The sequence below is a fragment of the Carcharhinus amblyrhynchos genome, chromosome 11 (assembly GCF_965287045.1).
Source record: "Carcharhinus amblyrhynchos chromosome 11, sCarAmb.v2.hapA, whole genome shotgun sequence".
NCBI classification, from domain to species: domain Eukaryota; kingdom Metazoa; phylum Chordata; class Chondrichthyes; order Carcharhiniformes; family Carcharhinidae; genus Carcharhinus; species Carcharhinus amblyrhynchos.
Window position 1 is genome coordinate 87,872,396 of NC_137334.1, and position 26,568 is coordinate 87,898,963.

At 41.5% G+C, this 26,568-nt stretch overlaps 1 protein-coding gene across 1 annotated transcript in view; it reads left to right on the forward strand.

Annotated features, from left to right (window-relative positions):
- slc49a4 (solute carrier family 49 member 4) overlaps positions 1–26,568 on the forward strand; it is a 67,181-nt gene that overhangs the window by 35,032 nt on the left and 5,581 nt on the right. Inside the window, exons 4-8 of the mRNA XM_080199510.1 lie at positions 187–316; positions 2,090–2,198; positions 2,862–2,929; positions 8,199–8,326; positions 9,162–9,344. Of these exons, the coding sequence (XP_080055636.1) occupies positions 187–316; positions 2,090–2,198; positions 2,862–2,929; positions 8,199–8,326; positions 9,162–9,344 (618 nt within the window). The remainder of the gene's footprint in view (positions 1–186; positions 317–2,089; positions 2,199–2,861; positions 2,930–8,198; positions 8,327–9,161; positions 9,345–26,568) is intronic.

The following is a 26,568-nucleotide window of genomic DNA, read 5'->3' on the forward strand; positions in this document are numbered from 1 at the left end:
GTAGAAGAGTTGGTATACTTGAGAAAATAAATCCACAAGTGTATCCTGGCTTTTGCCAACAATGTGGCCAACGTGTCGATGCTACAATTCTTAGTCTGCATTAGATTTGATCACAGAGTTATTCATTCCTGAGAATGATCAGTACCAGTGTGCGTCTTGTCACTCTGACCTTTTTCCCTCTTCCAGAATTCGGTGTGACTGCTTTGCTGCTGGTTGTTCTGACAGTGTACTTCCCATCGCAACCACCTCTTCCACCCAGTATAGCTGCCGCAAGCCAGAGGCTCAATTACAGAAGCAGCATCTGCAGACTTCTTGGGTAGGTTTGCCCCGCATAATGTCAGGTAATTTATATTCCAGCAGAGAAGTCTATTGTGCTGAGAATTGCCATTGCCAGATCTTGATGCCAAGCAGAGCTTTTGTAGTGCCAGGTGATCTGTGATTGACGAGAGCCTTGTGCCGTTGTTGAAATATAGAGTGACTTTATCCATGAGCCAGAACTGGTGGCTAAGAAAAACTGTCCTTCAAACACCAATGAAAATTTCTGATGCTGTCAGGTTAGATTTATCCTGAATTTGCTATTGTGACTACACTGTTAATCAGTCTTGAAGATCATATAATTAAATAGAAACCTATTCTTGCACAACAGTTATTGAATCAAGAATCACTGAGTTAAAGCTGGGTATGAGTTTCTTTGTAACTCCCTATCTAGGGTTTTTGTTCTTGAATCTCTATCAATTTCAACTTTGATTTTATTTTGTACTGCACCATACAACATAAAAGTATTTCCAATGTTTACTTTTCCTTTGAGTGACCTTAGAAGAACTCAATTCATGAATTGAATTCCTTAATCTTGATGTATTAAGTACGATATTAGAAAATGCTGAATATGGCATTCAGAAAAACCATCATAATGTTCTTGCTGATTTTAATCCTTTTATTTATTTACTAGTATAGATCAAGAACCTCTTACTGCCAGTTATTAGAGCCCTTATCTCTTCGGAGACTGTAGGTTGGCCACTGTAGGACTTGATAACATAATCTAATCTGATTTCTAAGTACAGCACTTGGGGAATATTGCTGACCTTCAGATGAGCATCCAAATTGTCACCTGGTAATAGAGTGGAATAAAGAGAGGCAGGAAACAAGAAACTACAGGCTAGTTAACACTGTCATAGGGAAAATGTGAGCATCTATTATTAAGGCAGTTACAACAGGGCACTTAGAAAATATTAATGCAATCAGGCAGAATCAAAATGGTGAAAGGGGAACCATGTTTGACTAACTTATTGGAGTCCTTTGAGAAAGTAACAAACAATATGGATAAAGGGGAATCTGTGGATGTGCTGCTCAATTTCCAGTAGGCATTTGATAAGGTGCTACATCAAAGGTTATCATGGTGTAAGGGGTAACATGTTTAAATGGATAGAGGTTTGGTTAGCAGGAAACAAGTTGGCATAAATGGGTTATTTTCAGGTTGGCAAGTGGAGTGCCACATGGATCAGTGCTGGGGCCTCAGCTAAATACAATTTATAACAGTGACCTGAATGAAGGAATCAAATACATAGTTGCTAAAGTTGCTGATGATACAAAGGTGAGTCGCACAGTAACTTGTGAATAGGACATAAAGAACTTGCAAAGGGATAAAAATAAGTAAGTGGGCAAAAGATTGGCAGCTGGAGTATAACGTGAGAAAATGTGAACTTGTCCACTTTAGAAGGAAGAATAGGAAAGCAATATATTTAATTGGAGATAGATTGCAGAACTCAGTACAGCGGGATGTGGGTGTCCGAGTACATGAGTCACAAAGTTAATTTTTAGGTATAACACGTAATTAGGAATGCAAATTGAATGTTGTCATTTATTGCGGGGGAAATGATACATGAAAGTAGGGTTGTTTTGCTGCATTTATGCAGGGCATTGGTGAGACCACATCTGGAGGACTGTGTGCTGCAAGCTTCTAAAATATGATAAAAATGTTAAACCCCAGGCATGCTTGTGCAACATGAGACAGTTGTTGTATAAAAGTTGATTTGAAGCCAGAGGCTTGACTTGAAAGTAATGCTTTAAACTTTCTATTTTGCCACCATAGCAATTTCAGGTTTCTGATGGTTGCATTGGCTTCTGCTATGCCTCTGGGAATATTTGCAGGCTGGTCAGGAGTACTGGACGTAATTCTAACACCACTCAAGGTGAGCCAGGTAAGAAACTGGAATCTTTCTCACTTGTCCTTCACTCAAAAGTTCATTGCCTAAGACAGCTCTTATATAACAAACGGCTTTGGGGAGTGCAGGTACTGCCCCTGAGCACGATGTGCCCCGGTCCAGTTGTAATAATTGAGTTTGTTACTTCTTCATTGTTCTCTTGTTTCACGCGGGCACCTGCATTTAAGGGTTTTGATTTTCGCAGTTAGTTGCTTGAAGAATAGCAAAGAGATAAATGAAAGAAAATCTTTGATGCTGTGTACTCCAAACCTTTAAAAGTACAGAAAACTTTGCGAATGAGGTCAAATTTAGTAATCAGTCACTGGATTTATTAACTGAGAACTACATTTCCAGAAACTGGAGAGTGAGCAATAAATATGCCGTTCAATGTTGGGATGGTCTGTGGCCTCAAGTTTAAAGAAGGCTTTAAAAATAGGGTTCTATCCCATGTTTCAAGCAAAAACTTGAAGGGAAAAAGTTAGAGCTTTTGGGGAAAAGCAGTGGGTGGACAAATTGGATAAATCTACTAAAGAACATAAAGCTTGCTTTATACTTCCTAAGCAACAAGTTTAAATGTCCAAATAATATCTTGTTTTGGAAGTAGTAGTAGGAAGCAACCCAGTACTTTACGTTCATTAATCCTTTAAATTCTTTTTTCAGGTTGATGCTGGCTGGATTGGGTTTTGGTCAACAATCGGTGGTTGTGTTGTTGGGATACTGATTGCACGGTTAGTCCTATTTACATTTTTCCATCCAAGAAATTTATTTTTTGACACGCATATTTTAGTAATCCATCCAAGCATGGGTTCTTGTTTCAGATTTCATTTTTAAGGCACATATGATCAAAGGTTGGCATGAATGTGGTTTTCTGGAGTGCCATGATTTTGTGTCCCATTTTATGATTATCATTGTGATAATTGTGCTGCTGGAGTTGAAACATTCTCCATATTTGGAAGGCAAAATACGTAATTATCCAGATGCAAGAACTTTGGGTCTCGGTATTTTTTTAAAAAATTGTTCACAGCATGTGGGTTTTGTTAACGAGATCAACATCTATTACCGATCCCTAATTGTCCACGAAAGGATGGTGAGCTGCCTTCAATTGCTGCAGTCCAGCAGGTCTAGATACACCCACAGAGCTGTTTGCGAAGGTGTTCCAATTACAAAGGTTGTGGGTTTGGATGGTGACAGTTTTGATCTGAAACTTTAACTATTTTTCTCTCCACTATTGTTGCCAGACCTGCTGAGCAATTCGACTCTGTGTTTACTTGTGTTTACATAGTGCCTTTTGTGTCCCAAAGTGCTTTACAGACAAGTAAGAACTTTAACGATGCAGACATTGTTCTAATGTAGGAAACCTACTCTTTCTTTCTGTTATTGGTGACAATTGCAGATCACTTCTGCAGAGCTTCTTGCTACCTCACTCCCCAGCCAAGAGGCCATACTTATGTTCACACATGTTGGATGAACTTGTTAAAAGCAAGAAGCTAAGTCTCCTCTTGTGGATTCAGTTGGTATCTTTGTGTTAATTTTCTGTTTGATCAGTGTATGATTTTTAATTGTATTTTCAAATGCTTATTCTAGAGTATGTTTAAATTACATTGCACTTTTGGGAGAAGCATGTCGATGCATTTCGTGGCATGGTTGTGATTTTAGTTTTCCATTTAAATATTAATGTGCAAATTACCACTGAAATATTTTTATTTGTCCATAATCAAATGACATAAATTAATTTGAATTTATCTGGTCCTAGTTTTCTGCCTTTGAACTAATAACCTGTGCGTCTTTTATTTTTATAATTTAATATTTTGTTGAACTCTTCTTTCCTGACTGTGAAACTCAAGTTTCTCTAAATCTTTTTCACATCTAATCCTCCATGCACTTGGGATCCATCTTATTGTTTTTCTCTGCTGCCTCTTCAAATGCATTAATTTTGTTCAGTGACTAATATTGAGTTGCCCTAATATCTCTGGCTAAGTTTGTTGGATAACACTGTGATGAAGTGCTTTGGGATATTTCACTCTCATAAATACACCATATAAATACAAGTTGGTGCCATTATCATAGAATCACACGGTGCAGAAGAGGCCCTTCAGCCTATCAGGTCTCCACTAACATGCAAGAAATACCTGATCTCCCACCTAATGCCGTTTACTAGGATGTTGAATGTTATGACGTGCCAAGTGTTCATGCAGGTAATTTTTAAAAGGATGTGCGATAATCCACCCCTCCCAGGCAGCGCATTCCAGACCGTCATGCCTCTCTGGGCAAAAAATGTTTTTCCTCACATAACAACTACTACTACTACTACTTACCCCCACCTCTCACCTTAAACCTATGACCCCTCCTGGCTGACCCTTCAGCTGAGGGGAACAGCTACTCTTTATCCACTTTGTCCATGCCTCTCAAATCTTGTACACCTTGATTGGGTTGCCCCTCAATCTTCTCTGCTCCAATGAAAGCAATCCGAGCCTATCCAACCTCGCTCATATTGTAATCCTGAACTTACCAGTACATCTTGCTGTCTACATCCAATTTGCTGGAATTCTTTCCCTAAAACTTGCTATTCCCAATCCTTTAAAAGCTTCACTAAAACTGATCTTGTTCAACTTTACTAATTCTGTTACTACCATTTGGTTTGTTGTCTGCAGTGTGAAGCTCTTTGGAATGTTTTATTACATTAAGAGTGCTGCTCTCTTAATGCATGTAGCAGGAGTAGTCAAAATATGTTCCAATTCTGTTGCTATCATTGAATGGCTCAGAAAAAGGTTATTCACTTTCAGTGTTTTCTCCATTTAGGGACTTCCAGTGACATTTGGTAAATTGATGATTGATATCCAACCTGTGTCTAAAACAAAGCAGATTGAAGTTTCTTTCTTGACAGTCTCGCTCTGCATCACTCTACCACTGGCTTAGGCTCTGATATCAGATCTAAGTGCACTGATGACATCTGAAGAATTGATGGTTACAAAATAGTTATGGTGCAAATGCACACCAATAGTCTTTGAATCCCTTTGTTGAATCCTCTCTCAAAAGTAATTCCAAAAAAAAATCACAGTTTGGTCACAGCACAGAAGGAGGCCAGTCAGCCATTGTGTCGATGCTGGCTTGTTAAAGGAGCAAAAGTTAGAGATACACTTGAAAACAAACAGATTTGCAGAGTTTTGGGGAAGGAGCATAGGAAGTGGACCTAATTGGTTAGCTCTGTGAAAGAACCAACACAGATATTTAGGGTCAAGTGTCCTCTTCCTGCCTGTCCTGTATAACTATAAGCTCCAAAATGAGGACGTTTTTAGGCATTGGAAGTGTGTTGCAATTTGAACTTGAAATGAGTTACGGGCTAGCCCAGTGTCTTGGAGTTTGCTTGCCTTGGGGAGTCTGGGAAAAGAAATACTTAAATTGGATATATACTACTTGTAAACACGTCCTGTGAAGTTCATTGCTTGGCTAGCGATAGTGGGTGGAGAACGAATGAGATCATACCATCAGCTGATGAGGAAGTGCTCGAATGTCTATTCTGTTTATTTCCACGTTCTGATTTATATGCTTGCAGGGAAAAATTTGTGAACCATTTGGAAAGAGCAATGGAAATGGGGCTAATTTGGACAGCTCTTTTAGAGTCAGCACAATTTGCTGAATGGCATCCTTCTGTGCTGTATAATCCTGGGAATTTACTTTATAGGCTGTGCACGAACATTGGTCTGTGGTGGAGAATTCCACATGTTAGTTGCCCTCCACGAAAGATTTTCTTCCAATTCAAGTTCTTTGTTTCATAGTTGAAGTATGTTTCTTTGAATGAAGAGGAAAGCGTGAATAATAGCCCTGGACTGCTGACAGCTGGGTCCACTTGGCAGAGCTGTGAGTGCTAAGGCAGAGGTTGACGCCTGTCTCTAAGGCAGACTTCAGTACATAATCTGACCTCAATGCATTACTCCTGAAGATATTGAACAGTATTAACAATACTGTTGATGAAGGTACTTTCAAATGAAATATTCAGTTGATGTTGACCAGTTTCCATGCTTATCCAAGAAAGTCGGGGGGGGTGGGTAGTGATCTGAATTCTTGCAGGTCATAGAAACCCTCGCAGCATCATAGAACACATAAGTACACCTCTACTTTCTCAGAAGGCTGAGGAAATTTGGCATGTCAGTGGTGACTCTCCCCAACTTTTATAGATGCACCACAGAAAGCATTCTTTCTGGTTGTATCCCAGCTTGGTATGGCTGTTGTTCTGCCCTAGACTGCAAGGAAGTACAAAAGGTCACGATTGTAGCCCAATCCATCACACAAACTAGCCTCCCATCTATTGACTCTGTCTACACTTCCCGCTGCCCCGGCAAAGCAGCCTGCATAGTTAAGGACCTTATGCACCCCGGGCATTCTCTCTTCCGCCTTCTTCTGTCTGGAAAAAGATACAACAGTCTGAGGTCACGTATCAACCGACTCAAGAATAGCTTCTTCCCTGCTGCCCAGCAGACTTTTGAATGGACTTGCCTTGCCTTAAGTTGATTATTCTCTACACCCCAGCTATGACTGTAACACTACATTCTGCACTCTCTTGTTCCCTTCTCTATGAGCAGTATGTTTTGTCTGTAAAGCATGCAAGAAGCAATACTTCTCATTGTATGATAATACATGTGATAGTAATAAATCAAATCAAAAAGTAATTTTTCGAGCCAGATTAACGGCACAGAAATTTCCAAACAGGGTGCAAAGTCATGGAATTTTATAAAGACAGGTATAAGACTTTGGAAAAGACTGAAATTCCATCCAGTGTTTTTTCCAACATGCATTTAATAAGAACATAAGAACATAAGAAATAGGAGCAGGAGTAGGCCATCTAGCCCTTCGAGCCTGCCCCGCCATTCAATAAGATCATGGCTGATCTGTCGTGGCTCAGTTCCACTTTCCCGCCCTCTCCCCATAACCCTTAATCCCCTCTTTTATCAAGAACCCATCAACCCGCTTCTTAAAAATATTTAGCGAGGCAGCCTCCACCACTTCAACGGGCAGAGAATTCCAGAGATTCACCACCCTTTGAGTGAAGAAGTTCCTCCTCAACTCCGTTCTAAACCGCCTCCCCTTTATCTTGAGGCTGTGCCCCCTAGTCCTACTGTCTTTTTTGAGCGGGAAGAGTCTCTCCACCTCTATCCTATCCATCCCATTCATCATCTTATACGTCTCAATGAGATCTCCCCTCATTCTTCTAAACTCTAACGAGTACAAGCCTAGTTTATTCAGCCTCTCCTCATTTGGGGACTCTGGGTCTGTACTCGTTGGAGTTTAGAAGGATGAGGGGGAGATCTTACTGAAACTTACAGCATTTTGTGAGGCCTGGATAGAATGGACGTGGAGAGGATGTTTCCACTAGTGGGGAAAAACTAGAACCAGAGGGCACAACCTCAGGCTAAAGGGACGATGCTTTAAAACTGGGATGAAGAGGAATTTCTTCCACCAAAGAGTGGTGAATCTGTGGAACTCCTGGCCACAGAAAGCTGTGGAGGCCAGGTCATTGAGTGTCTTTAAGACAGAGATAGGTTCTTGACCAATAAGAGGATCAGGGGTTATGGGGAAAAGGCAGGAGAATGGGATGAGAAAAATATCAGCCATGATTGAATGGCAGAGCAGACTCGATGGGCCGAGTGGCCTAATTCTGTTCCTGTGTTTTATGACTTTATGCACTACATCCTCTCTGTAGTTGTTTACTTTGCTTCATGTATTTGGAATTGTTCTGTGTTACAGCCAGCATTCCAAACTTGCTGTTCAAACTGTTCATTCGTTTTTGTTCGTGTCTAGCTATATGCAGATTGGGTGCCATGTTTCCCTGTATGTAACAATGATTACACTTCAAAAGCAATCCATTGACTATGAAGACATGATGAGACGCTATTATAGATGCATGGTTATACTATGAGTGTTCCTTTTTAACATTTCCCTTTAGCGTTGTTGAGTTCAACTGGGCAAGAGGGACTCATTTTGTATGTTTTGTTGTTGCAGATTTGCAGACTTCTTCAGAGGGATGCTTAAACTTATCCTGCTCCTGCTATTCTCTGGAGCCACACTGTCATCTGCATGGGTTGCCCTCACCTGCTTCAATGGCGTCACTCACCTGCCTGTAACACCAGGTATTTAATGCATACAAATAAATCCCAATTCAGATATCTTTGGAAAACAAGCTTCCTTATGTTAGTTTGTGTAAACTGTGCTTTGTGTTTCCAGATACTAATTCTGCCTATTTTAAGCTTAAAGGGTTTTCTGCTTGTTGTATCCAAATCCTATTAAGTGCTTTCAATGCAAAGAGCATGTTGATTATGCCTTTGGTTTGTTAATAAGTGCTTCCCTTGCTAGGTCATGGAGAAGTGCACAATAAAATATTTGTCACCCTGGGAACCACCTCCTCATTTTATGCTGTACTACTTTAAGTGGCAGTGATGGTAGGTGTTTCTGCTTTCTGTTTTGAATACAGTTAGGTGCACCTTTCTCATCTTGTGAAAGATCTCATTGCTGATTTCAATTTGTAACAACCTGATATCAGAGACCAAAATCAATGAAGTGAATCCAAGTTTCCAAGTCCAAAGGCTCATCCTCAAGATTGGACATTATTATAAGATGAACAGCATTTATTAAGAAACAGAATATGGGAGTAGGAGAGGAAACCACACATTTAAAATGGATCAAGTCAATGTTAAAGCCCCCTTTCTCTCTCTCTTTCATATTTCTCACCTTTTTCTCTTTTTTTCATGCTGTTTTCCTGCTCCTGTTTGTGCACTTTCTTTCTCTTCCCCTTCCAACCTCTTTGATTTGCAACCAGCTGTTCGTTGGGGAGGACGAGAAATGATTAGTGAATTCCTACTGCCTGCCTTTGTGCTTGTCGCTATAGTATGTTCATATCACTCTAGTGTAAATGTAGCTATTGGATCACTTTTCTAAAAACAAAACTGGTTTTATTTGTAATTGCAGCAACATTATATACATCGTGCATATTAGTTGGAGTATTCATAACCAGCAGTATTCCCTTCTTCTTTGAACTGTTTGTGGAGACTGTGTATCCAGTGCCTGAGGGGATAACCTGTGGATTTGTGACCTTCTTGAGTAATGTCTTCATGGGATTATTATTAATGTTCCTGGCATTTTATCATACAGGTAATTTGGAACCTTTTCTTTTCATGAATAATTTATTTTCACATGCATTCATTCTTTTTAGACTTTAAAATGTGATCTGTGATATGAATAAATGTGTATTCAGTTATTTTTGTGTCATGTTGGTGGCACAGTGGTTAGCACTGCTGCCTCATAGCACCAGGAATCTGGGTTTGGATCCAACCGTGGGTGGCCGTCTGTATGGAATTTGTACATTCTCCCCTGTGTCTGCGTGGGTTTCCTTCACGTGCTCTGGTTTCCTACCACAGTCCTCTTATGTGCAGGTTAAGTGCAAAATTGCCCCTTAGTGTCACAAGTGTGCAGGTTAGGGGGATTAGCAGAGTAAATGGGTTATGGGGACAGGACAGAGTGGGGGGTTTAATGAGATGCTGTATCAGAGGGTCAATATAGACTCGATGGTCCAAGTGGCGGCCTGTACTGTAGGGATTCTATGTAAGATTCACCCATGAGTAAGAGTACTATGGATGAAGGGAATTTAGCCCTGCCTGGCGAATAAGTTATTTGTATCACAGGATTCTGCAATAAGGCTCTGTACAAAGTGACATGCTATGCCATTCAGGTTTTCTGTCAAATTGCAATGTACATTGAAGACCTGTAACATACTGACCCAGTTTCCTAGCGTGAAGATGATGTGTTTTCAACTGAAACCCCCTATGTGTGCACACTGGATATTATAATTGTTCAACAATACTGTCCACTAGCTCCGTAAGCCGCCTTGTATTGGAAAGTAAAATGCTATGAGAGCTGTGCAGGAACCATCTGTATCAGTGGCCAGTACAGTGTACAAACAATTGTGCTGTTATTCAATCAGGGCTGCTGTATGCACAGTTGCACACTCTGCATTTTTTTTGCTTTCCTATTGGCATTTAAAAGTCCAGGAAAGATTCCATAAGAGGCATACACTATCTCAAAAGATTATCTAGCACAAACCAGTTCTGTTGAAGTCATGATTGAATTGGTCAGGTTCAGTGAGTCAAATACTTTTTTACACTTGTTCATAGGATGTGGGCATCACTGGCTGGAACAGCATTTATTGCCCCTTTCTAATTGCCCCTGAGAATGTGGTGGTGAGCTGCCACCTTGAACTGCTGTAGGCAGTGTTTTATAGGACCATCCACAGTGCTGGCTGGACAGGGGTTCAGGATTTTGACTCTGCTTTAGTGAAGGAATGGCAATGTGGTTCCAAATCAGAACACTGTGGCTTGGAGAGGAATTTGCAGCCAGTGGTGTTCCCATGCATCTTCTTCCCTCGTCCTTCCAGGTGTAGAGATTATGGGTTTGGAGGGTGCTGTCAGAAAAGCCTTGGTGAGTTACTGCAATGCATTTTGTAGATAATGCACACTGCTTCCCTCTGTGTCGGTGGTGGGAGTAAATATTGAAGGTGGTGGATGGGGTGCCATTTAAGCAGGCTGATTCGTCCTGGATGCTGTCAAGCTTCTTGAGTGTTGATGGAGTTGCACCATCTAGGCAAGTCGAGAATATTTGATCACACTCTTGATTTGTGCCTTGTGGGTGATGGACAGGCTTTGGGTAGTCAGGAATTAAGCTCCTCACTGCAGAATCTCCAGCCTCTGGCCTGCTGTTTTAACCACAGCATTTATATGGCTGGTCCATTTCAGTTTCAAAGATAAGCTGCCAGGCAATTGATGATGGGGAATTCAGCAATGATAATGCTATTGAATGTCAAGACAAAACGGTTGGATTTGCTTTTTAGAGATGGTCATTTCCTAGCACTTATGTACCGTAAATGTGACTTGTCAACTATCAGCCCAGTGTTGCCCAGGTCTTGCTACGTAGGAGTAGACTGTTTCTATATCTGAGTTGTCACGAATTGTGCTGGACATCATCAGATATCCCCACTTCTGACTTTGCACTTGAGGGAACATCATTAATGAAGCAACTGAAAATGGTCTAGCACAGAATGACTGTTCAGATGCTGGGGACCTGAACCTGAATCCACAACCATCAGACTAGAGACAAGAAGCTACCACTAAGCCAAGGCTGAAATTTCAATTCCTTCCAACCTCGTATTAATCCTAGCCGGGTTATATGCTTTTGATAGTGGAATCTCTGATTCCAACTGAATTTTTGTTCTCGTTCATTCATGGGATGTGGACATCACTGGCTGGGTCAGCATTTGTTGCCTCATCCCTGAGGGTGTTTTAAGAGTCAACCACATTGCTGTGGGCCTGGAGTCAGGACATTAGTGAACCAGATGGGCTTTTATGACAATTGATAATTGTTTCATGGTGGTCATCATTAGATTTTTAATTCCAGATATATTTAGTGAATTCAAATGTCACCATCTGCCATGATGGGTTTCAAACTTGGATCCACAGCGCATTACCCTGGGTCTCTGGATTGCTAGTCCAGTGACAATACCACTACGTAACAATACCACTATGCTACTACCTCCCCATGTGTACTTTACCTCTACTAATTGCATAACAACAGGAATTACCAGATGAGAATAGACCATGGTCCATCTAGTTTGGCTTGCCTTCTACCATCCTACTCATATATAATACAGCATTAATGTAATGTTGATATTAGAATCAGTGTTTTTTGAATACCGTTCAGAAATGTAATCAAAGATTTCTGTGAAACTTAAAAGCGCTTGAATTATACCCTCTAGCTTTTGATGCCACATTGAGAGAAGACTGAACATTCAGTCCTCAAAAGAGGCTTTGAACTGAAGGCTGGACTCTTTGGTAGATGCAAGTAGATGTGAACTGTTGCTAAATTCTGTTCTGCATTAAACTAAAACCCAGGTGGAAGGTTCATGATGAGCAAGCTTCACAAAGCCACCTGGGAACACTCAATAGATGAGAGAACTCTGCTGTTTGAAAGCAGCGTTGGCCATTATTTGCTGAACTAAAGTTGCTGGTGTGCAAGGTATTTAGAAATTTAATTACCCATTAGTATCCCATTTCATTCCTCCAACTTTCTCTGAACTTGGAGTAACAACTTGAGGGCCAGCTTTTGTGCTGATTATAACCATCTGTATTTACATGTGCCTGTTGATGTGCTCCCCCAGCGCATTATAACCAATGCTTATTTAGGAAGCAAATAAAATATTTGTCTATGCAGTTTTTATGAAAGATTGCCCTGAAACGCTAACTCTGTTTCTTGGTCTGCAGATAATCTTTGAGCGTTTTCCAGCGTTTTCTATGAGAGCAACAAAGTGATTGGAATGGGAGGTTTGATGCAGAGTGGGTGACCAGGTTGTTAAAGACTTCTATGTAGAATCCCTACAGTGCAGAAGGAAACCATTCGGCCCTTCAAATCTACACCAACCACAATCCCACCCAGTAACCACACATTTAGTCTGCTAATCCCCCCCCCGACACTAGGATCAATTTAGCATGGCCAATCCACCAAGCCTGCATATCTTTGGACTGTGGGAGGAAACCAGATCACCATGAGGAAACCCATGCAGACATGGCGAGAATGTGCAAACTCCACACAGTAACCCAAGGCCAGAATTGAACGCTGGTCCCTAGCGCTGAGTGTGCTAACCACTGTGTGAAATGATCTTATTTGTGCACTTGATTTTGGAACCCCATGTGAATGATTTACCTGATTTTCATTTAATGCAGAAGCAGGCTTTTCCCTCTTTGTGGAAAGGCTCCACTTCATCTGCTACCCACCTATCCCTGAGACCCATTGAAATAGTTGGATAGGTGGGAAATTACTTAATTTAATACGAATTTCTAATGCAAGTTCAATGTTGCTGTGATGTAGTGTGCATGAAAATTTTGTAAAATTTAGTCGGATATTAAAGGCTAGCACTGACTCCTGAGCAAAGAGGAGGAAAGATCCCTGCTGCAGATATTCCAACACTCAATCTCATGTCAGGCAGGGACCTTGCTTGTGGAGTCAGGTTACATCTGCACTGTTAACTGCAGTGCACCACTGCAACATTTATTTAATTGTCCATTCACAGAATATGGATGACTCTGGCAAGGCCCACATTTATGGCACCTGACAAGGTAGTTGTGAACCAATTCAGAGGGCAACTAAGTGTCAAACATACTATCGTATTGTCTAGATCTAGAGCCAGACCAGATAAGGATGCCAGATTGTGTTCTCTAAAGGACACAAGTGCACCAGATGGGTCCTGACGATAACTCATAGTTTCATGGTCACCGTTACTGTTGCTAGCTTTTTATTTCCGATTTAATTTAATTTGTATTGAATGGCCCAGCTGCCATAGTGGAAATTGAACTCATGTTCTGGATCGTAAGTCTAGGTGTCTGGGTTACTAGTCTAGCAACACAAGGACTATGCTGCTGTTCCTGTCTTGTAAAGGCACTGAATCAAGATCTGCTTTTGTACATTGTCTTTTACATAAATACACTCCTATACACTAAGGGAGCTGTAGGTTCAAAGTGTGGCTCAGCTGATCCTGTTATTTTGTGGAAGTGATTTACTGGAAAACATTAACATGCTAGTAAATTTTATGAAAATGTTAGGGGTCCCCAAAGTCTGACTGTACCCAAATTCATTGTCGAGGCAGAGTTCTGCAATCTTTTGCCTTTGTTGATTACATACATGGGCTGTATGAGACATGAGGGGCCACGTATAAAAATTAATACTTAGTTCTCAACTTGCGCATATCTCAAGTTCCTCGTCCAAACAGAGTCTGGTGTTCTGATTCGGAATTTATCCGCATTAAGAATAGTGCTTTGCAAGCACCCGCTCCCTGCAACTCAGAAGCAGTAGGTAAATACAAGCAAGATCAGGATGAGACTGCTTGAACTGCGGGGGCGGCAGATCGGGATAGATGACTTTACAAAGAGAAAGGGTTAGCTAGCTCCTGTGAAACTGTTAGCACAGCAAGAGTTAACGCTGTCAGGACTGAAGGTGTGGAATGATTAGAACGTTAGTTTTGTGTGCTTTTATGTGTGATTAACTCGGTTATTTAGATTTCCAAATTCAAAATGCTGATTGTAACAGTTACAAAAACCAAGCTGTATTTCAATTATTGGAGTTTTTGAAGCGGGTCTAAATGTGGAACAGTTGAAAGTTGTGCATCCTGTTTTTGTGCTGACATGAATCTGATAGGATTTTAAGCTGCTATTTTTCTTCTAAGTAGAATTGCCTTTTTTCTTCCCCCTTCTGTTGATGTGATGAGGAAAGGTCTTCACATAGGACTGTAAAGATTGAAATAGCACTGAAGGTATGAAGCAAAGGACCATGTGGTAATATGACGCTAAGATTGAATTTTAACATCTGCAGCATGTGGGGAATACTGAGGAAGTTGCAGGATTTCACAATTTTGAGGTCTTAGGAAAATGAGTGGGGGCAATTAGATCATCTTTTATGTTTAATGTAAAAAAAAGGTTGCTGCCCCCTTGCTGTGGGTTTGAAGTCATGTATAGGCTAGACTGGCTAAGGACAGCAGATTTCCTTCCCTAAAGGCTAACAGTGAGCCAGGTGGGTTTTACAATAATTCAGTAGTTTCATATTAGCTTTTTATTCCAGATATATTTAATTTAAACACCCCAGCTGCCATGGTGACATTGGAACTCACATCATTGTACAGTTAGTAAATTGATAACTTTGAATCATAGAAATCCTATTTGGCCCATCAGATCTGTACCAACTCTCCAACAGAGCACCTTACCAGACCCTCTCCTCTGCCCTATCTCCTTAACCCTACACGTTTCCCATCCACCTTACACATCTTGGAACACTGAGGGGTAACTTAGCATGGCCAATCCACCTAACCTGCACATCTTTGGACTGTGGGAGGAAACCAAAGCACCTGCAGGAAACCCACACAGACACGGGGAGAATGTGCAAACTCCACATAGTCAATCAACAAAGGCTGGAATTGAACCTGAGCCCCTAGTGCTGTGGGGCAGCAGCCCTAACCACTGCCCCCGTGCCGCCCTTCGTAATCCAAATTACTAGTCCAGTAGCATAGTCTCTATGCTGCTGTAACCAATGAATTTATTTCAAATCTTGATTAAAAATGTATGCATCCTACAATACAGTCAGCAAATATTTAAATTGTTTTCCCTTCATGGGTAAGTAAATGTACACCTGACTGAAAAGTAATTTGAATCCATTTTGAACTGGATGATTTGCGTAGGTGGTGTTGCAGCTCCAGTTGTTCAGTATCTGCACTAATTGGAAGGGGATCAATTCAAAGCATGAGGGTGACAAAGCATTTCAGCTCCCTGCACTTTGAGAAGCATCAAAATCTTAAAGAACTAAATGGGATTTGCTTCTGGGTATGTCAGTGCAAAAAAAAGTCACATTGTAGACAAATATAAAAGCACTGCGTATGGAATTTAAAATAGGAGGTGTGGATATTCAGGACACAACTTGCCAGAGACGATGTTTGAGAGATCAATGTATGTTAATTAATGTGTCACTTTCAATTTCCATACATGATAGGAATAAGACAAACAGGAAGCTGGGATGTACTGCCACAATCATTCAGTTGAAGGTTGTGCTAAAAAGTACAGTGATGTGGCCAGAGAACATTTGAATTCTTGTTACTACAACATAAAGGACTGTCCAATCCACAAAGGCAGTACAGAACAGAGCATACAAGGAATGATTGGGGGGGCGGGGTGCGGGGGGTACTTCAGCTTTGAAATGAGACACTGCAGGGGTCTCCTGTGGCATAGTAGATGGTTAACTTGGTACAGAGCATAAAACATTATTTAATACTTTTTCAAAAACCATGGCAATGCAAGAAAGCACAAGTCTAGGGATGTGGCTGGAGGAAAGATTAGTAGTTAGGAGGGAGTAATTAACACCGGTACTCAGAATTTGATTTAAACATGACTGGGTTAGTGAAAGACTGCAAGCTTGATATTCTGGTAGGACATGATTAAATGGAATGAAGTGTCAGGGGGATTAGCAGGGTAAGTATGTGAGGTTATGGCGACGGAGCCTGGGTGGGATTGTTGTTGGTGCAGGCTTGATGGATCAAATGGCCCCCTTCTGCACTGTAGGGATTCTATGATTCAATTCTGTTCTAGCTGCTGAACTGTATCGAGAGACTGCAGGACATGTTGGTGCATGTACATATATTTATCCAAGAATGAACCTAATCTCGGATCTGGTAATGTCATATCACTGTGCTGAAGCTCCAACATCCTGAATTGCATAATATATTCACATCAAAAGTAGGAAGCTTCTACAATTCTGTAAGATTTCTTTTGCATCCTGTCATTTATTGGCAAAGTTATGATCGCTAGCCCTCCAGTGATTTTTTTTTTCAAAATCCCATATATTGACTTGGAGGTCATGACAAGATGACATTTGTTACAGAATGTGCTGACCGAACCCTCAATAGCCTCATGCCCCTGTATCTGAGCATTTCTCTGTACCATGGGTGTGCTGTGAAAACTTGACTGGTCCATCACGCAACAATTGGAAGCTGACTCACACCTGTGTAAGTTGAGGGTTTGAGCCAGTCAGAACAAAGAACAAAGAAAATAACAGTACAGGAACAGGCCCTTCGACCCATCAAGCCTGCTCCGACCATGCTGCCTGAATCAACTAAAACCCCCCTATCCTTCTGGGAGCCATATCCCTCTATTCCCATCCTATTCATGTATTTGTCATGATGCCTCTTAAAAGTCACTACCGTATCCGCTTCCACTACCTCCCCTGGCAACGTGTTCCAGGCATCCACCAGCCTCAGTGTAAAAAATCTGTCTCGTACATCCCCTTTAAACCTTGCCCCTCACACCTTAAACCTGTGCCCTGTAGTAATTAACTCTTCCGCCTGGGAGAAAGCTTCAGTTAGTTCAGAATGGAGGGTGCTATTGATTGTGGAAGTAAGTGGCACACTCTAGTACACCAGAATATTGTAACAACACTGCAATATTGTACTAGTATCTTATTGATTAGCTGAGCAGACTCAAGTGGCCATTTAGCCTACTGCTTCTATTTATGTCTCGTTATGTTTGATAACTTGTGTGCTGCTGCTACATTTATCCTGGATGAAAACTGGTAATTAGTTAGCGTTGAAGGGAGTTAAACCAACACACCTTTGCCATTTCACAGCATTGCAACCGGGTAGCAGTGAGAAATCAGACATCTTTTCCTTGCATTGTCTATCATTAACTGCATCCTCAGTAACATTGATCCAAACTCAGGAGCAAGTTTTCTAACACAAAAGCAAAGAAACTGCAAGTACTGGAAATCTGAAATAAAAAAAATGCTGAAGATTCTCAATGAGTCTGGCATTTGTTGGAAGAGAAGTAGAGTTAACATTTCAGATCTGTGTGACAAGGTAACATAGTGATTAGCACCGCTGCTTCACAGTACCAGGGACCCAGGTTCGGTTCCCAGCTTGGATCACCGTCTATGCGTTCTCCCCATGTCTGCGTGGGATTCCTCCAGGTGCTCCGGTTTCCCCCCACATTCTGAAAAGATGTCTGGTTAGGTGCATTGACCCAAACAGGCACCAGAGTGTGGCAACTGGCGACTTCCACAGTAACTTTGTTGCAGTGTTAAGGTAAGCCTTACTCGTGACTAATAAATATATTTTACTATGACCTTTCATTACTGGTGGCATTATTATGCTTGTGTTGGCGAAGAATGAAGTTGGAATTTGTCAGGATGAGCTGAGAGTTTTTGAACACGGTTTTGATATTTGGCCGTGGCTGTAGACCTATATTCCTACGCAACTCAAGCACAAGTAAGCCCCTTTTAAATTATTTCACGTGCACAGCGGCGACTTCAAAATACTGTGCACTTAAATGCACAACAAAAAGATGCGAGGGGATGTTGCTGACACAGAGTTGAAGGCATCTCAACACAGTGGCAAACCTGAGATAGGTTCATTGTGCGATCGAATGATAGAATTAATAAAGAAGTTAAAGGAGGCATGGTCAATTTAAATAATTCTTGGATCTTCTATTTTTCTTCTAACACCTAGCTGCTGTTTTGGAAAACTTCCCACTGCAGATCCACTTATCACTGTAAAGGCCATCTAAATAGCATCAGTTACATCCATCTCAGGTTAATTAGCTCAAAACCAAAATACTGCAGATGCTGGAAACCTGAAAAGGCTGGCTGGTATGGCAGCATCTGTAAAGAGGGAACGAAAAAAGCTGAAGGTCACTTGAAACATAGAATCCCGACAGAGCAGGAGGAGGCCATTTGGCCCATCGAGTCTGCATTGCCCATAACTCCACCCAGGTTCTATCCCGATAACTCCACTTATTTACCCTGCTAGTCCCCTTGACATTAAGGACCAATTTAGTTTGGCCAATCAACCTAACCTGCTTATCTTTGGACTGTGGGAGGAAACCCATGCAGACACAGGGATAATGTGCAAATTCCACACAGTCACCTGAGGCTGGAATTGAATCCGGATCCCTGGCACTGTGAGGCTGTGCCACCCTACAAATTGGCAGACCTGTTCGCATTTCTAGCATTTTCTGTTTTAATTTTAAGTTGTTCAATATCTGACCTTGTGAAAAACTAATTGGTCAGTAAGTATTCCTTCCTCACCACAGATGGTCAATTGATGGTCGGTAGGTGCCTATCAGTAGTACTAACCTGATTTTTATAGTGTTGAGTGGTACGAAGTGATAAAAAACCTGCCTTTGATTGTCTTGTTGACAGTGCATTGGAATGCTGTTACAAAAGAAAACAGCCTAAACTTTAGATGTGTTCATACTGAAGTACAAATCTGCTCATCTTCAATTAAGATTGTATTGATGAAGGATCTTGTTAAGTATTTCAGAGGAGCTAACTTGCCAAGAATGTTTTTAGTGGTTTAGTGATTCTCCTGAGTAACGGTTCCCAATCGGTGTACCACAGCAAGTGATGATCCCCCAAGTGTGACCAGAAATGAGATTCAAATCCTAAGTAACCTTTTGTCTTCAGCTCTGAGACTGGCAACACCAAGTCTAGATGAACCTTGGGGACAGGCCACACTCATGCAGTTAGGGTTCTTTGCACTTGTCAGACCCATGTACCTGCACAAAGGGTGAAACCGCAAAAATGAGCGCGAAAAGTCAGGAAGAAGTGAGGGAGAGGGCGAAAACCGAGGAGAGAGAATTCAGGGAGAGGTTTTTTTAAAAAAAACAAAGTTGCAAGTAAAGTTGGAATGATGTGGTGACACAGTGGCTAGCGCTACTACCTCAGTACCAGAGACCCAGGTTCGATTCCGGCCTCAGCTTGCTATGTGGAGTTCACATGTTGTCTATGTGGGTTTCGTCTGGGTGCTCCGGTTTCCTCCCAGAGTCCAAAGCTGTACAGATTGGGTGGATTGACAAGGGTAAATTATGTCCCATAGTGTCCAAAGATGTGTAGGTTAGAAGGATTAGTGGAGTGGATGTGTCTGGTTAAGGGAATAGGATGGTAAGTGGGCCTGAATAAGATGTGCCGGAGAGTCGGTGTAGACTCGATGGGCCAAATGGCCTTCTTGCGCACTGTAGCGATTCTATGAGAACTCCCTTGCTCCTCTTCAAAATTACATCACGGGAATCTTTTACGGGAACCCGAGAGTCTTTCAAGTTGACATCTCACCCAAAAGCTGGCACCACTGCCAGTGCAGCATTCCGACAATACTGCACTGGAGCACCAACACTGACTGTTTGCGCATGGACCAAATGGTACTATGAAGGGAAGCAGATGGGTATAACAGGAACCGATAGAGAAATGGGCTGCAATCAGAGAGAGCGCTGTGGGAGGAGACCTTGAGTGAAGTGGGCTTGAGAAAAACCTGAGTCGGAGATCTCAAAAGAAGACCCAAAAGTTGGTAACCGTGTTGCGGGAGGTTGGATCAGAGGTATACACTTGGAGCAGCCATGTTCTGCTTGGCAGAGCTGAAGAGCTGAAATTGTGCCATTTAAGTTGATATTTGAGAGTATTTATTGTGCAGTGTGGTGTGTTTGACCGTCCTTTGCCAAAGGTAAGCTTTTAAAGAGAAGTGAAGAATCCCACTCTGATTCAGAGCTGGGCGAAAGAAGAGACAATCAGGAGACAAAAAGCAAGGTTTTATACACGGTGCAGCGACAGCTTCTTGGCCTTTGGATTTTTGTGGTGTGGTGATGCCTCTTGTCCTATCCCAGAATGCCGAATTTGAAGGGGGAAGCTCTCAAATGCTGCAATGGTACCAAGTGAATTGAATCACTATTTGAATGCAAAACACCACTCTCTCTCCAGCAAGAATATACAGTGCTTTAAGTGCCTGAGAGAACAAAATGTAAAGCAAAATCCAGCTATGAAATGGAGCGTGCAGATAATGTGCAGGAGGCAAATTACCTGGTGGCTGAGCTCCTAATGGTATTGAAGAAGCCGTGCACCGTTGTGCACCATTGCTGAAACACCAATTCTGCCAGCATGCATAATATTGAGAGTAACATTGGGAGCTGATGTCGCCAAAGAATCAGCAAAGTTCCTCTTATAATACCATCAAACAGCATATTGACAAAATGTCAGCTGATATTGAACAGGTACTTCAAGAGAAATTAGAAATGAGTGGAAAACTTTCCCTGCAGATCGATTCCTCAGGTATTAGTGGACACTGCCAGCAGGTATGTTGGCAGGGATCCTCAAGGAAAGAATTGTGACCAAAGAAGAAATCTTTAGTGTCACAGCTGGAGGGACCGCGTGCAATAGCAGCTGCACTAATGGAACAGCTCCCATGACTGGAAAAGTCAAAGAATTTATGAATAAGGTGAGGTAACAGAATCCTGACACCCTGTTTCCTGTGCTGTATTGTTCTTTGTCAACCACTGTCCTACGCAGTGAAAATCTTGTTGCCAAGGCAGTGCCTTCTGAGTTCTGCAGTACCATAGAACCATGGAAAGGTTACAGCAAGAAGGAGGCCGTTTGGATCATTTTGTCCATGCCAGCCTGAGGACACCCAGGTGTTCTTTGAAATCCCACCTTCCTGCACCCAGCCCATACAGCACAGCCCTGTACTTAAGGTGCGGATCCAGGTACGTTTGAAAAGAATTTAGGGTCTCTACCTCCACCACCAACTCAGACAGTGAATTCCAGGTACCAACTACAGTCTGTGTAAAACAAAAACAATCTTCCTCATGTCCCCTTCACACCTTGTGCCACTCATCTTCAATCTATGCCCCCGGTTCGAGAATTCTCTGCCAAAGGAAACCATTTTATCATGTCCAGTCTACCACTTCCCCTCATCGTTTTGTACACTTTGATCAAATTACCCCTCAGTCATTTTTGTTCCAAGAAAAATAACTCCAACCTAGCCCTGGCAACATTCTTGGAAACACCTCTGTACTCTCTCCAGAGTAATTATGTCCTTCCTGTAATGTGACCAGAACAGCACACAACACCCCAGTTATGGCCTCACCAGTGTTTTGTACAATTATAACCTTACTTTTATATTCTATACTTCTGCCAGTGAAGGAGAGCATTCCATATGCTGCCTTTGTGGCCTTGTTTACTTGAACTGCTACCTTTAGGGACCTGTGTACTTGTACACCAAGATCTCTCATTTTATCTATCCCTCTTAGTATATTCCCATTTATCGTGTAATCTCAAACTGTTTGGCCTCCCTAAATGCATGACCATACACTTTTCTCTATTAAAATCCATCTAGCACTTTAATACTCACTCTACCAACCCATCAATATAGTTTTGGAGATCATAGCTATCCTTTATACTATCCACCACTCGGCCGATCTTTGTCATATGCAAATTGCACTCCACATTCATGTCCCCATCATTAATATATAACCGTATGTGTCCCAACACCAAGCCCTATGAAACTTGAAACCACTTTCCATTCGCAAGGGCATCTGTCAACCATTACCCTTTGTTTCCTGTTACTGAACCAGCTTTTTATCTAGTTTGCCATATTACCCTGTAATGCATGGGCTCTTACTGTTCTTAACCAATCTGCCATGTGGGAACTCGTCAAAAGCCTCGCTAAAATCCATGTACACAACATGCACAACACTACCTTCAGCAACTCACCTTGTACTTCCTCAACACTTCAATCGAATTTGAGGCAAGACCATCCTTTAACAAATGCATGCTGACCATCCCTTATTCGTCAGTGCTTTTCTGCGTGACAGTTAATCCTATCTACTAATTTACCCAACAAATAGGCTAAGACTAACTGTTTTAAAACTAACTGTTTAACGACCTGTTTAGACTAACTAATTGTTTGGCATTTCCTCCTGTCCCTTTTTTTAAACATTGCAAACATTTGCATTCCTCCAATTCTTGGGTACCTCCCCAATATCTAGTGACGATCAGAAAATCATCTTCAGAGCATCTGCTATCTCCTCCCTGACCACCTTCAGCAGCCTCAGAAACAATCCATCTGGCTCTGGTGACTTGTCAACTTCCAAGGATTCCAACCCTTTGAGTACTTCCTCTTATTAGCCCGTCCAATATCTCACAATGTCCCTCCTGGACTACGATATCTGCATTATCCTTTTTCTTGGTAAACACAGAGACAAGATATTCATTTAAAAACCCTGCTTACCGCTTATGCATACACAAAAGTTCCCTTCCTCATTTCTGATCAGTCCCAAATTATAAGATCTATTAGTCATAAGTAAGGCTTACATTAACACTGCAATGAAGTTACTGTGAAATTTCCCCATTCGCCACACTCCAGGTCAACGCACCTAACCAGCATGCCTTTCAGAATGTGGGAGGAAACTGGAGCACCCGGAGTAAACCCATGCAGACATGGGGAGAATGTGCAAACTCCACACAGACAGTCACTCAAGCCAGGAATCGAACTTGAGGCAGCAGTGCTAACCACTGTGCCACCATGCCGCCCAAATTAGACCAAACTGTGAAAATATGAATTAGATAAAATCATTACATCCTTTGAAATCAGGCTTGTTTATCTTGTGTTAGGAAATGAGAGCAGAGTACCAGGGTTTACTCATGCACACATGAGTGCGGTGGCTATCTTGGGGAAAGCTCCGCTCATGTTTATGCACTCTGCAACACGCTGGAAGAGTTTTCGGCTCTGCATGAATTGCCACACAAAGAGGAAAATGTGACGATTCTTGGTGTGCTAAACTTGTATTCTTTTCAGATACATTCAGCTGTGTGAATGAGCTGAATGTTAGAATGCAGGAAGAAAGCTAGAACATTGCCACAGATAAGCTTCAAGACTTCAGATCAAATCTGGCCCCTTGGTGAGAACAAATAGCAAATGTGAGATATTCAGGCTGGCATCAGTAAATCCTGCTGGCAAAACCATAGTCAACCTCATTTCCACACACCTTAAAACGTGACGAGAAGTTTGAATACTATTTCACCTCCACAAGTATACAAGATTTTGATTGGGTACGTGATCTGTTTGGTTCACTTTCTCTTGAATTGTCAAATAAATTGTCGGTAAAAGAGCGAGGAATTTGCAGAGGTCGGGATGGATGGAACACAAAATGAAGTTTGCAGAGATGCCTCTGGATAAATTTTGGTTGCTTGTGGGACAAGACTACCCATCTGTTTCAAATTGCACTATAGCCATACCCTTACTGATTCCCACAACCTGGGGGGGGCATTCTCAATGCTGGCTTACGTCAAAAATCAAAAGACCTGTCAGCGAAGCACGACCTGTGAGTTGCCCCATCATCAGTTCCTCCCACAGCACAAGACTGCTCACGGGCAAGTCCAGGGGTCACGTTATCAGTAAGATGCTGTTCACGGTATTTCCGTCATTTATATGAACTTTCACATTGAGAAATGCAAATTTTAAAAGGTGAAAACAATTGGAATCTTTAATGGGTAACTTTTTTAAAGTATGTACATTGTCAATATCAATATTGTATTTTTGACATGTAACTGATAATCATTACAAACTTGCATTAAATGGTGGATTGACATGGGGAGAATGTGCAAACTCCACACACAGTCACTCAAGCCAGGAACCGAACTTGAGGCAGCAGTGCTAACCACTGTGCCACCATGCCGCCCAAATTAGACCAAACTGTGAAAATATGAATTAGATAAAATCATTACATCCTTTGAAATTAGAGATAAAATGTTTTGCTAGAGGGCAGTTGGAGAAAACAAGCGTACCTCATGTTTTTATTATTATAATGGTGTTTCATGGCATTTTTTTAAAAAGGTGTTGGGAACCATTGCTCCAAACCTTGTGTATTAGTCATTTCTCAATTGAAAAATTCTGTCAGTGCTCGTGTACCTGATATCTTGGAACAGTACAATTGTAAGAAACAGTGACTATATTTTCAAGTTTGTTTTCTGTTTGACTCTGCCTACTGGTATTTGAATACAAGAACCTACTTGGTTGGTCTGCACTGAATTTCATTAGTACTGTCCCTCATCACGGAAGGGTATGGAGGGTGGTGGGGTCAACTCCTTTAACCTTGCAAATGTGTTCTAAGTATAGGTTATTCTGATTGGCAATGTAGTTTTGAAATAGCTCATAGCTTTTGCTATGTTAATGTGGTTGGCATGCATTTGAATTTCTTTGACCCAGATTTACTGCTGTGAAGATTAATGATATACTGATGAATTAGCCTGCCAAATAACATGAGGGTGTGCACCTGTTAATCTGCTATCTATATAATGTTCTGGCACATTATAGCATGCAGGCTATCTAAGCTTGTGTTTTTTTCAATGTATCTCCTATTCCTCTATGCAGAATGTGGTCTTTGTTCCAATCCCAGTGAATCCGTGTTGGGCAATACTCCAATGCATGCATGCATGCATGAGATCCTATAGATCTTAAAACTCTCATTAATTTTTGATTCACCATAAGCTGCTTTCAGAGATCATCTTAATAATACATTGAGGTATTTGTAGATAGTTTGATTTGTTTGACTGTGTAGTATGAAAGAGTTAAACCCATAAGATTAATTTGCAGGTTGTCTACTTGTGTCATGACCTTTTCCTCGCTCCCTTACTAAACTACAGACAGAAACTTTCGACTTCAGTTTCATGAATTATGGATTCCCCAAGGCAACATTGAAACTTTTCTGCCTGATCATTAAAGCATGAAGGAAGGTATTTAACATGCACAAGTAATGCTCACGCAGGTCATGTCCAAGTCTGAATAAATTGAGACTCTTTCGCTCAATGTATGGCAGAGATAAAGCATTAAAGTAAACAGCTCTCCAGATTTCAAAAGGTAGAATGAAATGATGTGTTAATGGACTGCATTATTTACGGTGACTAAATGGAAGGATTTTTTTTAATACTTGCACATAGGCCAGATTTTGCTGAAAAATCAACAGCAGCCGAACAACATATTCGCATGGTTGTGTAATGTGGTTGAGATGGTGATGTAGTGGTAATGTCACTGACCTAGTAATCCAGATGCCCAGGCCAATAGTCTGGAGACATGGGTTCAAATCTCACCATGATAGCTGGTGGAATTTTAGTTCAGTTAACAAATTCAGTTACTTACTCAAAAATATTCTGTGATTGGAAGCTCGTCTCAGTGGTGGTGACCGTGAAACTATAATCATTTGTCTTAAAATCCCATCAGAATCACTAACATCCTTTGGGACAGAAATCTGTCATCCTTAGCCGGTCTGACCTACATCTGACTGCAGACCTGCAGCAATGTGGTTGACTCTTAACTACCCTCAAAGGGCAATTAGGGATGGGCAGCAAATGCTGGCCTTGCCAGTTACACCCACGTCCCATAATAGAATAAATAAGATTAGCAGGCACAGATCTCCCCTTGTTGATGCGCAAGTTTTACATCTTTTGAGTTGGTAGAAAGAAGTTGTTGCAGATTTTAAATACTTGCCCTTTTCTCTCTTCCCCCTCTGACTTCCTCTTACATTCTTAATCTAATCTTTCTTACTCCTCCTTTATTGCTTTGGCTGTACTTGATTTGATGTTGAATTCAGCCATTCTAAATCTCCCTGCTTCTCGATTCATCTGTTTATGTCTCAATCCATCAATCCCCGGTTGAATCACCAATGTCCCGGTTTCTCTATTGTTCTCAGTGCTACGTTACCAGCCTTCATTGCCAGCAACTTTGTAAGCATAACATTTTAAAACCGAAATGTGCACATCTGCTGAACAGCCTGTATGCTACAACAGTAACGGATAGTTGCACAGTTTATATAGAGCCTAAAGAGCACAAATTAATCTTGCATATGGGTAGTGACGGTGGGAGAGGCTAGACCTATATCTATGTCAGTGCCCAGGCAAATTCAGGAGAGACAGCTGAAGCATACGTGTTTGATAAAGGTTGACTGCCAGTTTTTTATGCTAAGGGTATTATGAATGAAAAGTA